Source organism: Danio rerio, chromosome 22 (assembly GCF_049306965.1).
Source record: "Danio rerio strain Tuebingen ecotype United States chromosome 22, GRCz12tu, whole genome shotgun sequence".
In the NCBI taxonomy this organism is placed as follows: domain Eukaryota; kingdom Metazoa; phylum Chordata; class Actinopteri; order Cypriniformes; family Danionidae; genus Danio; species Danio rerio.
This window is the reverse complement of record NC_133197.1, coordinates 17,030,874-17,047,030: the sequence shown is the minus strand read 5'-3', so window position 1 is coordinate 17,047,030 and position 16,157 is coordinate 17,030,874. Positions and strand designations below refer to the sequence as shown.

Here is a 16,157-nt window from a genome sequence, read left to right as displayed (position 1 = left end):
TAACAAAAACAAGTTTTGCCCAAATTTGCCTAAAAGTTCAGCACACTCATGATTAAGACCAACAATGAGTGTCTTTTGAAATTGGTTTCTTTGTGAGAAAGTGTCACAATTCTTTTAAAATTGAAATCTTTTCACCAAAATGAAAAATGTTAAAAACTTTGTTGTTACGTGTTTGTGCCCTGTTTGTGCTTTTTTCTCTCTCGCTCTGTTCTCCCGTATCCGTTTCATATTCTCAGGTTTCATTCATTGGTTAATCCATCCGTCAATCATTTCCTTCCCGCTGACGTCATATTCAATAGGCCAAGAGCGACCGGCATAAAATCGCGCGCCACACCTCTCACCAACCTCTCTTTTCCCTCGTGTTTCTGTTGTACATCTGCAGTGTTAGTGCATTGCATTAAGAAAGAAAACCCTGTCTAACTGTGTATTTTATTGTTGCTCATTTCTGTGCCTTTACGTTATTTGACCGACATTCATATAATGTCCTATTTTTCATTTATGTCGTTTACAAGGCGGACAGGTAAGCAGGTCATGTGACATACATTTTGCAACACGTAGGAGTACTCTTGTGTGTGGTACATTAGGTTAGGGGCGAACACCACCCCTTGTACTTTTTAGATGTCCAAAACACTTTTGCTGTTTTAAGGATGGAAAAATATGCTCTGTGCCGCTGCACATGCTCTAAAAGGGTTGAGCTTACTCTCTTGATAAATTATGGGGATGTTTTGAGAATAAATCAGTCTCATCTCCCATTCCCTTTAAGAGTCAGTTGAGTCACGACATGACTCATTTGCTATTTACATGGCGGACTTTGTAAGTGTATAAAATTAACGCTTCACTAGCAAGAAAACAGTTAAACAGACCATCTGCAGCGCAAGGATAAAGAATGAGTCTCCTCTAATCGGCCTTTACTTTCACTTTCTGTCTTTCGTGGAAAAGGAAACGGTGTTGGACACACTCCACTGAACACATCGATTAGCCTACATAACTAATTTAGTTTTTTAAGTGCAAAGATTTATTTTAAAACCATTTCAAATTCAGTTCTAATTTCCAGCAAACAAATAAATGAGCAATAAAAACGAAGTGTGGTAAAAAAAAAAAAAGTTATCCAAACACATGTCCTACGCCATATATTGTCCAAAACCTGGCAGGTGGTTCAATACCTTTTTAAAAACCTTTATTAGTTTGATCAGCTTTGTTTGATTAGGGCTGGAGCAAAATTGTGCAGAGCTTCAGCCCTCCAGGAATTGAGTTTGAGACCTGTGCACTAGAATAACATCAGGGGTTTGTAACAGTTGTTGAATGAGATTTCTAGTGAGAGCTTTTATTAGGCTATGAGAGCCTTGACTGGTGTTATGAGTGGAAGGGATGATTCTTATAGCTTGCGTCCACTAAGTGCTACAGTTCGGTACAGTGGTGTATGCATTTATTTCCGTTTCAATAGTCAAAAGTAACAAAATATAAATCGTAGCATACCGATTTTTTTGACTCTTGTCACAAATATAGCATCCTTCATCACAAGAAACATGACACAAAATGACAGTATGCAGCATTGAACGGTGGTCGACCTAAGCTTAAGCTAATTTTGTAGTCTTTTTGTGACAAACAGCTGCATGCCAAGAAGCAAGAATAGGATCTGGGATGTCCTGCTGTTGATTAAGGGGCCTTAAATGCATAGAAAGGGTAAGGTTCACGGTTTACTCTTTCTATTTGCAAGTGCTTGCCTACATGTAAAATGATGAACGTGAATGTGCAGAAGATGTAATGTGTGTACGTCCTTTTACGGCTTTCTTATTTCAGCGAGAATGACATTTATTGCAAATTTCTAGCATGCATTACGCATACCAAGTACGGGTATTGTTTGCAGTGTATATGCAAGCCTGTTCAGGGTCACCCATACAGTAACACTCAATAGTTGCAAGGCATTATTTGCTTTTATGTGTTGTAATTACATTTTTTCCCCTGAAACTGTCGGTGCTACTTCTTTGGCCAGGACTTCCCGAAAGAAGAGATTTTATATTTCAGTAAGAATACGCCAGTAAAATAAAGGACAAATAAACAACCAAAGTAATCTTTTTTATAACTTGTGCAGCTTAATTTTTAGCTTTAACAGGATTTAAAAATCAAACAACATTGCATATAAACCACCAGAAAAACAGAACGGCTCTTACAAATCCAGAATATGCACAAAACATGGTATTAAAACAATCCGCCATCAAAGATTTCATTACATGCTCCATAAAGACTGTAATCTACTTATGGAGGCTTGTGAAGACTACATAATCAATCCCACAAGCTGTTTGAAATAGAAGGTGGTGGAACAGCGGATTGGCGAAAAAATTTTTTTATTAATACAAAGCTCTGGATGTGGACCGGTGGTTTGTCTAAATGGCTAAAAAGGAGGCTTCTTTGCATGAGACGTTTGGGATGTTTCATGCACGGTTACAATCTTGTAATCAAACTATTAAGTTCAGCCTAGAGTTTCATGTGTCTCAGCAGATAAGTACAGTGTTTTACCATTATGTTTGCACAAGACTTTCTAACATGCAAGTGGTGATTATTTACACTGTAAAAACTTTAACAAACTTTATCAAATGAAATGAGTGTAGTTAACTCAATTTACTGAAAGTTAAGTCTACTCATTTGAAAAGAGTTTTAAACTTAAAGTTGAAGATAATGAATTAATTAAATACCTCATTACTTCAACCTAAATGGAATAAGGTTTACACTATTCATATAGATTAGTTTAACAACTCAAATGGTTTGTAGCAACTGGTTCCCTCAAATGGTTTAAGTTGCTTTAACTTATTCAGATTTACAGTACTCACTTGGTTTGGGTTCTGTTTATTCATTGGGTTTTACAGTGCTCAAATTTCTTCCTTTACTCAATTGGAGTAAGTTCACAGTACTCATTAGGATTAGTTTTTGAATTTAAATGGTTTGTTGCCATTAGTTTAATCAAATGGTTTGAGTTACCTTAACTTTTTGGTTCTACAGTGAATGTAAAACACGTCATTTGTTAAAATATGCAAATGTTTGATTTTGTCAGACTTATAATAAACAAATGGTGAACAAAACAGGGTATTAAAACATGTATTGCAAGTAAACATACAACTTTTTACATCTTTTTTTAAAAACACACTGTAAAAAAAATTGACCCAACTTAAAATTAAGGCAACCAGCTTCAGGACATTTGAGTTTACTCAAATTAAATCGAGTCAAGAGCAGTAATTGAGTTGAAAGTCGAGTCAACTCAAAATAGCTCTGCAGCAAGGTCCCTTACAATTTTGAGTTGAGTCAACTTTTTTTTTTTTTTAAAGTTACACATTTTATTTTGTCAGTATCCCAATTAATTAATAGCAATAAAGGTATTATTTCATATTATTATTTTTGTACAGAATATAATATAATTTGAATCAATTATTAAAGCTATTCCTATCGCCTTTGTCAGTCTAATTAAATATTTTCTAAATATACCCTTGTAACCCCAACTCTTCCTCCTGTGTTAACTGAAAGCTGTGATTTCAAAGAAAGTAAATTTTCAAACAAAAAGAAATCTATTTAACAACATTATATATTCTCTAGCTGTTAATAGAAACTCAGTTTCACATAAACTATCTAAAGATACTATTCACATACTTGGCAATTATTATAAATGTGTAAAATATAAAATAGATATGTGTTGAATCTAGAATAAAACAACCTTCTTTTTGTCTGATTCACCAAGCTTTTTTTTTTTTTAACAAACATGTTTTAAGCCCTTGACTCAAGAGAGTAGCACCTCTGCTTGATCCCTCATGCATCAGAGAAGAAAAGGTTGCGAAAATGTCAGTTTCACGCTCTTAGAAACACCACACGGGCTGAATTTTCATCGATCCACAGCAAGGACAATGCATACTCGAGAGAGAGTTACAACAACATATAGCCAGACACCATTAAAGACGAGAAAACGACTGATGTGATACCAGAAGAAAAATAACTTCAAGCCAGCTCATTTACTTAAGCAATTATTTGGTTGAAAATTAATAATTCAACCAAACAAACATGAACATTTCTGTTTTCATTTACTCTGCTGAATACAAAAGAAGGTATTTTGAAGAATGCTGGGAAACTGTAGCCACTGACTTTCATGGTATTTTATTTATTTCCTACTATGGATGTCAATAGTTTTTAAAAAGTATATTCTTTTGTGGGTGGCACGGTGGTTCAGTGGTTAGCACAGTAGCCCCAAAGCAAGAAGGTCGCTGGTTTGAGTCCTGGCTGGGTCAGTTGGCATTTCTGTGTGGAGTTTGAATCTTCTCCCCATGTTCGGGTGAATTTCCTCCACAGTCCAAAGAGATGTGGTACAGGTGAATTTAGTTAACAGAATTGGCCGTAGTGTATGGCTGTTTTAATGAAAGGGTTTATGGGTGTTTCCCAGTACTGGGTTGCGGAATAGTGGCGGTTCATTCCACTGTGGTGATCCCTAATAAATAAATGACTAGCCCCGAAGAAAAAAATGAATGAATGGACGAATATTCTTTTGTGTTCAGCAGAAGAAAAAAACTTGAAGGTGGAGGGGGAGTTCATTTGTGGATCAACTATCCCTTTAACCTTGACATAAAATATGCAACAATTATTAACACAGACATTACAAAGCACAAGCCTCTGTGTGTTTTCATTTTATATTAAAAGCACCAAAACTCAAATCAACATAACCTGAGGTGGCGAATACTTTTTAAATGAATAAACTATATTTGGCGCATACTTCAATTCTTAAGGCACACCAAGACACAGGAGACACTGTGAAGTCTTTCCTTTTATTCTTTCTACTTTATTCATTCGTTCTCTGTCTTCATGCCACACTGCATTTGACACTCTCTTGCACAGCCGAGGTGTTTTATGGCTCCCGTTTGCCATCATTCTCATTGCCTGCCATTGATTACAGAGCTGTATTTCAGGAGTTGCTCCTAAAGCAATGATTATCGGCTTGCACATAAAGAAAAGCCTAAAAATACTGACATGAGACCACAAAAAGGTCTCTTGCTTACTACAGTGTTGTAGTAAGGTTGTTTGCATGTTTTCAACACCGGGGGTCTAGGCTGGGCGAGTAGGGGGTCTTCAAGCACTGACCAAACACTAAATTGAATGTGGCAGGTCAAGACGAGGACATGCACTGAAAGCTGGTTAGTATTTTGTTTTTTTATTTTAGCCAAGTTGGTAACAAAATTCTAGGGGAGTCTAAGGTTATAAGCTGCTGATGGTTGCAAAATTACCTAGATTCGCCCTAACATTTATACCATAAAAAGTACATATATTTTACAATCTTACATAATCTACGCAATTGTCAAAATCGTATTTTTGTTGTCTTATTTATATACAGTATTAATTATATTATAATAATTAATTTTTAAAATATTTTTTAAATCTATAAATAATAATAAATAACATTTAACCCTTTAAGACCTAAGATGTAAAAAAAAACTCTAATTTTCTGGAAATGAGATGTTTATTAAACCATCAAGCAAACAAACATATTTTTGCCATATACATTTTTTTCATGACATTTATTTTGTATCACATTTGTGCAACATTTTGCTCAAGTTAATTTTATTCACTTTTTTATTAACTATTGTTTTCTAGCTCTCTTGAACATTTACGATAAATGAATGTTTACATGTTTTTATATATTTTAACAGGGTTATGAACTACCTGTTTTTTTATAATTCTATTTTAATGTTTAAATATTTTAAAATGTATAATAATAATAATTATTATTATTAATAATAATAATAATTTATATTAATAATAATAATAATAATAATAATTATTATTATTATTATTATTATTATTATTATTATTATTATTATTATTATTAAATGTTATCCAATGTGTACTTTAAACAGAAATTGTTTTAAATACATTAAAACCACAATCAAAAGTAAAACACAGTCTACATGTACAGTTGAAGTCAGAATTTTTAGCCTCCCTGAATTATTAGCCCCCCTGTTTATTTTTTACCCAATTTCTGTTTAATGGAGAGAAGATTTTTTCAACACATTTCTAAACATTATAGTTTTAATATTTCATTTCCAATAACTGATTTATTTTATCTTTGTCATGATGACAGTAAATAATATTTGACTAGATACTTTTCAGGACAATTCTATACAGCTTAAAGTGTTATTGTATAACAATGGTTTGTTCTGTAGACTATCTGGAAAAAAATAGCTTAAGGGGGCTAATAATTTTGACATTAAAATGTTTTTTTAGAAAATTAAAAACTGCTTTTATTCTAGCTGAAATAAAAAAATAAGACTATTTCCATAAGAAAAAAATATTATCAGACATACTGTGAACATTTCCTTGCTCTGATACACATCATTTGTGAAACATTTAAATAATAAAAAATAAATAATTAATAATAATAAAAAAAATTCAAAGGGGGGCTAATAATTCTGACTGCAACCGTATAATATATTCTACACTACGTACTTCATTATACTATTAACAATTATTATAGAATTTACATAATCGCCCAAACTTTAGTTGTCAATTTACAAAAGTTACTTATATTAAGTGTTAATAACATATTTAATAATACTACTTTATTAATGTGTCTGCATTTACATTTATTTAAAGTTACATTTAAATGTAAAATCCTGATGATGCATGTTTGGATGGACTGGTGCTTTTTTATTTTAATTATTATTATTTTTTGTTTTATTAATTTTTTTTTTTTTTAATCTGTATTTTTTGTTGTCATTTGTATAAAAAGTATTATAGATTGCATAAAAGTTTTTTCGTTCTGTTTAGTACTTAAAAAAGTCATAAATAAAATATCAAGTAATAAGTAAAAATAAAGTTAAATCAAGCATCTTATATTGTTTATCATAGAGAATTACTGTTGTCAAACCATTCAAATATTTAATAAATACAGAAAATAAGATTTAATCACTATATGTTTGCACGTTTACATCACTAAAAGCAAAAAGAAACATTAATGTATATGATTATTAAATCATATAATTAACATATATAAACAGAATACCAATTGAAAACAAACTGAAATTGAATGAAGGACGAAAAACGAACAATAAATAAAACCAAGCTGAATTGTTTTAAAAGGAGCAGCTATATTTAGAATAAGAACATCAACAATCTTTATAGCTGAAATGTGGATTACTTAAAATCCCTTCTTGCCAAATTAGTGGCTAAATACCACACTCAAACTCATAATGGCACTCATAAAGTCAACAGTTGCTGGTTCAGTGTGGGAACGTTCCAGTCACTGACCACGCTTGGCACGAGAACCAGTCTGACCGCAAGAACAACATGAAAGAAATCATTTCTCAAACATGCCAAAAAAGCTGCAGCTTGCAAAAACAGCACAACCCAATCCCAGATAATCAGTCGTCTTAGATCTGGAGCTGAGCTGCAAATGCTGGAATTGGCCATGACGCGGCTTTCTGAATAAGCAATTAGATGCGCTCTCAGCATTGCTAAAAACATTCGGCGAACTACTAATTTCCACAAGTTTGCAGGGTCATACAAACATCTGAGCGAAGCATCAATACGGGTAGAATAGATGTTTAGTAAATAAACAGCCTGCTAGACTACAAAGGCTCATCCCTGCTGACAAAACGGAAACTTGCAAGTAAAGATCATCAATTTTACCCTTGAAAACGCACACAGAGTCCCTCTGTTCTTCAGATGGCTGCATTTCATCACCAAAAGTGAGTTTTTAAGTCCAAAGCAATCTCCATCCTTACTTTAAAAGAATAGTTCACACAAAAATTAAAATCACCTCACTATTTACGCATATTCAAGCGGTACTAAACTAGAATTTCTTTCTTCCTAAAACAAGATATTCTATAAAATGCTCAAAAAAAAAAACTGCCACTGACATACAAATGTGTCCTTTAGAAATGTGTGTCTCAGCGAACAGAATGCCAGGACTAGCCACAGTTAGCCACAGCACTTAGGGTGATTCTCTAACTTAGAAAATACATTGAAATACAGCAAGCTCTCAGTAGTGGCCAGTTTTAAAGGGGGAGGACTCAGGGGAAGGTGGAGGTGTTTTCTCAATGTTTTGTTCATATTTGCTAAAATTAAATACAATGCTGCATCTGGGACAATTGTGTTTATTGTTTTCTGATAAGAGAAATAGTTTAATATTAGACACATTGTTGCCAACTCACCACAGCCATGGCTGTTTCATTTTATTGATGGGAAGTTCAGATCATTTTACTGACTCGGACCTCAGTTCGTTGAAATGAACAAATCTTTTTTCGAGTCATTTCATTCGAATTTGCCAAAACAAGATGCTTCAAAACACATCTACAACTAACCCAAACGTTGAACTGCAAACATGTAATAATTAGAATGCTACTATACCAAGAAACAGAAAATAATCCTTTATTGTTTACCTGGTGGTGTTTAGTCTATGATTAACTCTGATCACCATTTGTGGGGCATGTTACCAAATTTTTAGTCGTTCGTTTATCTGACACTTACAGTCCCATATAAGCTTAACCAATGCACAAAGTCTGAGCTGGAAAACACCCATGATTAGTTCACCTTTCGAGTCATTTATTTTTTTTAAATTTTTTTTTTTGAGTCGTTCGTTCATCATGTGACAGCATGTAAAGAGAACCCCCCTAGTTTTTTGCGATTTCGCGATCACTGAATCCAAAGCAAAATCAACAAAAAGTTAAATATTTTTACGACCTAGCAAAATTCTCAATTAAATGCAAATTAATCGCAAAAAGATGTAAATAATCATATAAAACATCAAATTGCAAACCATATAATCAAATGATATTTTATTTCAGTTTGCAGTAAATGTTTTACATGACTTACAGATGTTGCACAGCGCCTGCGCCCTCACAAGCATTACATTACATGGGGGCGGGGATGTTATGCAGCCTGAGCAGAGCGAATGAAGCGCAAGTGATTTACATGTGAAGTCAATACAAAGATGCGATTAGACATCCTGTGGTGCAAATTTGGCGTTTTGTGCATTTGACGTGCTTCAGACTGCAAAATAAAGCGAGCAAACATCTAAAAACCGATGCAATGGAACAGACAGAACAGCAAGCAGCTTACAGGAGTCTGGTTCAAGCATTGCGGCGACTAGACTTGACCGAATTGAAGGACATTATTTGTATGGCTGGTATTATGATGGTCATGAAATCGAGAAGTGATTTCGTTGAACTCTTTCCCTGCAGTTAACTAGAGCAAACCAAAATGCTTCCCTTAGATGAGTTTTACGGCAATCCGTGTTTTAGGTGTATTTTGGTAGCGGAAGCCCTAACTCACCTTCTGAGTGAGGTACATGTCGAATGCTCGGGGAGCGAAATCTGAGAGGAAAAAAGTCTGTGCATAAATATTATACAGCCTTCCTTTGGCTTAATACCTACCGTTTCAGATCTTGTGTTGACAAGAAACCAAAATAAAGAAGCTTTTGTGTCATTGTAATCGCACACCAAACATAGTAGGCTACCTAATATGGTAAATAAGGTTATATATCAATTTTTTTATTTTAATATTTACATATATTGAATATTTGTCCGCAAATTTCTGGGAATTATCGAAACAAAAATCAGTCAATTTTATCACCTAAAAATCACAAGAAAAAACGTGAAAAACTAGGGGGTCTGATATGATTCAGTACACTAAAAGAAAGAATATACTACTTTGCAAATTGCATTATACATAAATAATAAAAACAGCACATTTTTCAATTAAGTTCCTGACAATAAAATAAATAAACATTTTACACACATTTATACAAGTAAACATATAGAATGAATGATGGGCTCAAATTTACCGATTTCTGCTAGCACAGACTTTGTGTGGGCCTACTCTCAACTAAAGATTTAGCTCCATACAGTGCCCTTCCATTGAAAATGACAATAAATGGATCCTTCTTTGCTCAAATTGTCAAAAGTGCAGGACATTTTAACAATAAACACAAAAAAAATCCATAAATGTGTGAGCAGCATTCATGCTAGAGGCACAAAGTAATGGCTGTCATCTCTTACCTTGGTGATGAGGATGCGGTATTGCTCTAGCAGGGCCTGATCGTTGTGGCAGCCAGACAGGAGCTGCCAGACTTCAGCTCGTAAGGCCTCCGGGATCCCAGGCTTCACCAGAGCAGACAGACCCTTGGGTCGCGTCAACAGGTTTCCCTGCCTGACAGGAGGATGACAAGATGGTGTCACTGCAGCACAACAGAGTTTGTTTTCTGCAGTCGTGTTCAATACGGACCGGCCGTACGGCAAACTTTAAATGTGTCAGAAGGCCTTACCATCTGTTGAGGATTCCTCCCCAGGACTCCAGAATCTTCTCGGGACAGTCCTTTGACACATCGCCTGTCCCACTTGAGATCTCACTGTCGCTATCTGTAAAGCGGGAGACAAGGATCAATGTATGCTAACATCTTGTTTTGATAATGATAAAAAGAAAAATGATCATGAGGGGGTGTTCGTTGGCCAATAATTTATACAAAAACTATTTTGGGGGGCCTAATATCATTAACTTCTGACAAGGGGTTTAAAAGTACAAATTTGTTTGTCAGTGTAGCGACATTGGTGTTTTCAAATGCATTCAGTACCAATCAGTAGTGAAATGTTAAATGTCAATTTCAAATTTGATGCGTTCTTAAACACTGCAGATAGGCCATTGTGTTCCTGTGCTCGACAGAAATGACTGTGATTGGCCGTTAAAGTCATTGGTTTACCCCTCTTCACTGCTGTTCGCCAAGTGCGCAAACAGATACAGGGACACTGGTCTGTCTACAAGTTGACATTTGAGCAAAACGCTAATGGATCGACTGATCTTCACAGCTTTGAAACACTTAATTTCCTTGAACAAAATTATTGTACCGAATCTGATTGTTACCGGACTCAACCCTTTTGACAACCCTAACCTACATATGTAGCACAACTTTGATGGTGGCATTCTGATCCCATCTTCCTTTCTCATTTTAACTTCACTTCTTTTAAATATGTACTGTCCTATGCAAACATGCCGAAAACAAGTTTTTAAAGTTGTATGTTTTTAGAAAGTACAAAAACATGATTCTAAAAACAGTGTCATCGTGCCTGACACCCAAAACAACAATAGTGGACTAAAGACCACACGTCTGCTCGTCTAGGGTTTCTTTTTTTTTTTTTTTGTTTCCACCAACTGGCCTAATCTAGCATGTTTAGTTGATTTAGCAGAATGTTATGAACGGCGATCGTTTAGACAACTTTGTCTTTGTTTTTCATCTATATGCTAGAGATGTGAGAAACAAAGCTTTTCAAAACTTCAAAACAACAAAACCAAAAGCATTCATTTTTGTCCAAGCACAACTCTATTGAGCAAACTTAACAAATTTAAGTGAATTTAACAAAACAATTAAGTTGTTCCCAAAAAGTCTAAAATTGTGTTGTTTTAGCTCATTTTACTTATGTAGTTTGAACAAGTAGCAAAAAAAAAATTACTTGTTGCTTGATCAATTTAAAGGGCTTATATCGTTTATCTATTGTGGCCTCTGCTAAACAGGACAACAAGAATCTATTAACTAAAATTCCTTTTTATTTTACCAAATATCTACAAGCTCATAAAACTGATTCGAGATCAAGTAAAAGCTATGAAAGCTTTTCAGTGATTCACCACTGTTGTGTGATCACAGTGAACCTGCATGTGGACTTTATGCTATTACACAGATCCAGTGATTTCTCAAAACATTTTCTTTTCGCAACTCTTTTTACATTTTCGGGTTTCTTAGTAGTGGAAGCCAAGTGCAGTAAATGGGAATGGGAAAAAAGGTACAATTATATTTGCTGAAATAATAAAAGAAAAACTCCACGATGGTGTTATCAAAACCTTCAAAACAAGGGGAAATAAAACTGTGTGAAACTGATAATGGCAGGCGTAAGAGAGAACAACGTCAAATTTACTGTCTTGCCCAAAGACGCTGCATTACAAACACAAAGATGATATAATACATATATAAATGCATATAAAATGTTCATATGTTATATTAAAAATATTTATTAAAACTAAATTAATTAAAGTTATTCAATTGAATACAAAAACTTGTTGACCGTTAAACGCGTCATAACAGTCTTGTGAAAAGGGTCCATAAAACCTAGTTTACTGAAATTATAAGACATTGGTTAGTTGATACCAGGGCTTTACATTAACACCCGCCAACCTGCCAAATGCGAGTAGATTTTAGCTCTGACGGGCTAGACAGCCACCTCCACTAGCCACTTTGGCTGGTTGAAAATTATTTTTAAATTGTAGTTTTCTTACAAGGACGGTTCGACAATAAGGATTTGGGCTGCTCGATTATGGGAAAAATCATAATCACGATTATTTTGGTCATAATTGTAATCACGATTATTCAAAACAATTAACAGTTGAAGTCAAAATTTTTCGACCTCCTATGAAGTTATTTTTATATATAATTATTTCCCAAATTATGTTTAACAGAGGTTTTTTTTTTTTTTACAGTATTTCCTATAATATTTTTTTCTTCTGGAGAAAGGCTTATTTGTTTCATTTCAGCTAGAATAAAAGCAGGTTTGAATATTTTGAAACCTATTTTAATAGCTCAATATCATTAGCCCCTTTAAGCAATATATATGTTTAATTGTGTGCAGAATAAACTACTGTTATACAATGACTTGTCTATTTACCCTAATTAAGCCTTTGAATGTCACTTTAAGCTGAATACTAGTATCTTGAAAAACATCTAGTAAAATATAATGTGCTGTCATCATAGCAAAGATAAAAGAAATCAGTTAATAGAAATGAGTTAATAAATATGTTATGTTTAAACTCTGCTTTAAGCATCTTCACTGTATTTTTGATTTTATTATTAATTAATGATAAGACAGTCGGCAGGAATATCGCACGCTGTCACTTTAAGAATAGTGCGGCTCTGATATGGTTTCTCTTTCGCATGTCTTTTAATTCTCAACTTGTTAGTTTATTACACAAATAATTAATATGAATAATCAATAAACACCGCGCTCTGACACAAATGTGCATGTATTTGACCATTAAAGCGCTCACATTAAGATTGCGTTAGATTTATGTGTGCGCTCTGCTGTCCGAGGCTAAGCGCGGAACGCGCGCAAACACACACACACATTCTACCTGTCCGAGGCTAAGCACTGCGCGCACACACACAACAGCACGTGCTCTTTGGCGCTTTTAAAAATATGAATGATGCGCATCCCGTGCTGCAAAAGTTACATTACAGCACATGCTTTTAGTCATTTTCACGTGGAACTGAGCTTTGCAGAGGCAAAGAGTTTTCACACGTGTACAACTGGAAAGGGAGCGGTACGTGATGGAATAATCGTTTATCTCGATTATGGTCATAATCGTTAAAAGCCAAAATCGAAATCGGATTTTCGATTAATTGCACAGCCCAATAAGGACGGCTCAATATTCGTGCAAATGCGTTCTTAGAATTGAGAAGCAGCATGACTGACAAATATAATTTTGTTCGAGCAGGCAAAAGAAAGCCGGTTGAATACCGAATGAGAGGATAATCACCCGCGCCAACAGCTGATGTGATGCGCACGACTGTTTAAAACGCGTGCACACTCCCGTTTTCTTGCTTGAAACAACCGTGCCTGGAAACACAACTGGTGTGATCAATTCTCTTTCAAATAAAATAGACTAAAAGTTGTTCATGCACAGTCAGTCCTGCTGCTTTCAAGAGCTCCATATTGGTCTTTTTGTGAGCAGCACCGGTTGCTTTCGCTTTAACCATTATTTGAACAGGATATAGAATATTAACTTCCCATTTATATGTAGTTAACTAGTGTCAACAGTTTCTTTTTAAGAAATGTTTTGTTAAATCAAAAGTATAGTATACAGCTATGTTTTGTTTGTTTTGACACATTATTTAAAATTGGTGAATAATAAATAATTATTTATTTATTTTTAGTGTGGTTAGAGATAAATTTTGTAAATCCTTTGAGCTGTGAAAAGTCATGTGAAATAAAAACTAATTGCAATACAACACTATGAAACCAGGATCCATGTGCTCATGCTCACTGAGCAAGCTCATACACGACATAGACAAAAAGTTAAATGAATGAGGAGGCATGTGAACATTCCAAAAAAAATCTAAATCAAGTAATTTTAGCATGTCAAAGTCGTATTCATGGATATAAAATACATTTTCCCAGCAACAAAATTGTGGCTAGTGAAAATGGCGAGTGGCTAGTAATGTTGGAAAACTACTAGCCACACTGGCTGGTGATCAAAAAAGTCAAGAAAGTCAAGCCCTGTTTGATACGTACTAAGAACTACTGATTAAAAACCAAAAAGTTTAATTCGTTATAAAGTTGTGCTTTGAGAGCACGAAAACTACTACATGCATCACTTTTCAAAGCTTTTCTATTTTTAAGAACACTGCCATGTAACATACTGAGAAAGAGACAAAAATACAATAAAAAAATACCTGCACAAAGTATCAGCAATGCATTGTTACACAGTCAAAATAACCATCATAAGAAATGATAAAGACACATCTCAAAGCTTCTGTCACTTTTGACCACATAGGAGCCAAGTGTGATCCCTAAATAGAGGTCCAGAGAGTGAAAACAAACAAAATAGCAGCGGTTCCATCAATCATGCTCACATTGTGTGCTTATTTTTCTTCATCTCTGTCTTGTGTACAGTTAAATATGTTAGCCTTGTAATGTATACTCTTCGATTGCGAAGTTGAAAAATCACTCACACCCACACAAGAGGATAGAAAAACTGTGTTGCTCACAAAAATCTTTGTCGTCTTTGAGATCATGGATGGTTCTTCGCTATTAAAAGCTGCAATGGAGTTCAGACCCGATGCCAATTTCAGAAAGGTGTACACAAAAACTAGGCAGCAAGCAAGGGGTTAAAATAACATTATGCAATCAATGTGCAAGAAGGAGCAGACCGAGAATGGTGTAGTTCTGTTTACAAGTCACACTCAGATCTCAAGTCTTAACCCCCTGGTGACAGTATTCGCCCTGAGTCTCTAGATACATCTCGACACCGCTGACCACCAGTGTGTGTATACTGCAGGCAAACATCACTCCCTGCAGGGTGGCATGTTAGGATGCTGCACGACTCCCATGAAACAGTGTTCAGACAAAATTACAGAAGCATCCTTGCAGCATCCAGAAGACTGGAGTGAGTTATATAGCACACGCACCTGCATTAGTCAAGGCCGCGGACTGCCAAGATTACTGTCACGCCTTGAGGTGATAAAGGAAATGTCTTGGACTTAATGTCTGCAAAGGTCATTAAGAGCCGACCGGCAGACACTCTGCTCTCCAAGTCCATATCTCAAAATCGGCACCCACAACATGGCTATTTGGAGGCAAATTAACAGCAATGCGTTTTGTTGCAACAACTACAGAAGAAAAAAGCACCATGATTGGAAATACAGTGGTGGGGATTTTTTGAGGAGAAATAATGCAATATTTATTGTTCAAAATTTGAAGGGACTTTAGTTAGGGGCTTTTACATGCTGAAAATGTATATAAAACCCTTTATTTTGTGGAAAACACAATGTGAAAAATGGAAAACAGCAATTATTACAAATGATCACAGATCTGGAATGTTCAACTTCTCTTGCTGTGGCTAAAAGTCTAATCTTTTCAGCCATCATCTGAACAACCTTGCTTTAAACTATTTTTTTTTTTTGCATTCTATTTATTTAAATGTATTTGTTTGTTTAATAATTATACATGGATAGATATTACTGAGCCACAGTTATCTATTAATTTGTGACAAGGATACTTAGGAGTCATAAAATATTACTTTGCTACAGCAATCCACATGTAAAAAAAAATAATAATTCTATATTTTTAAAAAGCAATAGTCTGAACATGTTTTCATGATTCAATGTAAGGAAAAAGAACCAAAAGACTCTCAGTTTGTGATGCAGTGTCAACTGTAACACACATCCTGCTTTATCAATGCAGTTTTTAAGAGGCTAAATTCAAATAATCAAATTCCACCAAACTGTCCATACTACTTTTGAATCTGATGTCTACTTTATAAATGTTGTAAAAAAAACTTTCAAAGAAATAGTGGGAGCCCTTATAAGGTCACCAATTGATACTGCGATGGTACACTCACACCAGACGTGGATGAAGCATCAAGCGTGAGTG

The 16,157-nt window shown here is 34.8% G+C and overlaps 1 protein-coding gene across 2 annotated transcripts in view; it reads right to left on the bottom strand.

Moving 5' to 3' along the window:
- The window catches only part of rabgap1l (RAB GTPase activating protein 1-like), a 151,148-nt gene that overhangs the window by 100,920 nt on the left and 34,071 nt on the right, over positions 1-16,157 (bottom strand). For both annotated transcript variants that reach the window (XM_073936803.1, XM_073936804.1), the window contains exons 12-13: positions 10,292-10,385; positions 10,026-10,176 (exon numbers count right to left, since the gene is read on the bottom strand). In XM_073936803.1, coding sequence (XP_073792904.1) covers positions 10,026-10,176; positions 10,292-10,385 — 245 coding nt within the window. The remainder of the gene's footprint in view (positions 1-10,025; positions 10,177-10,291; positions 10,386-16,157) is intronic.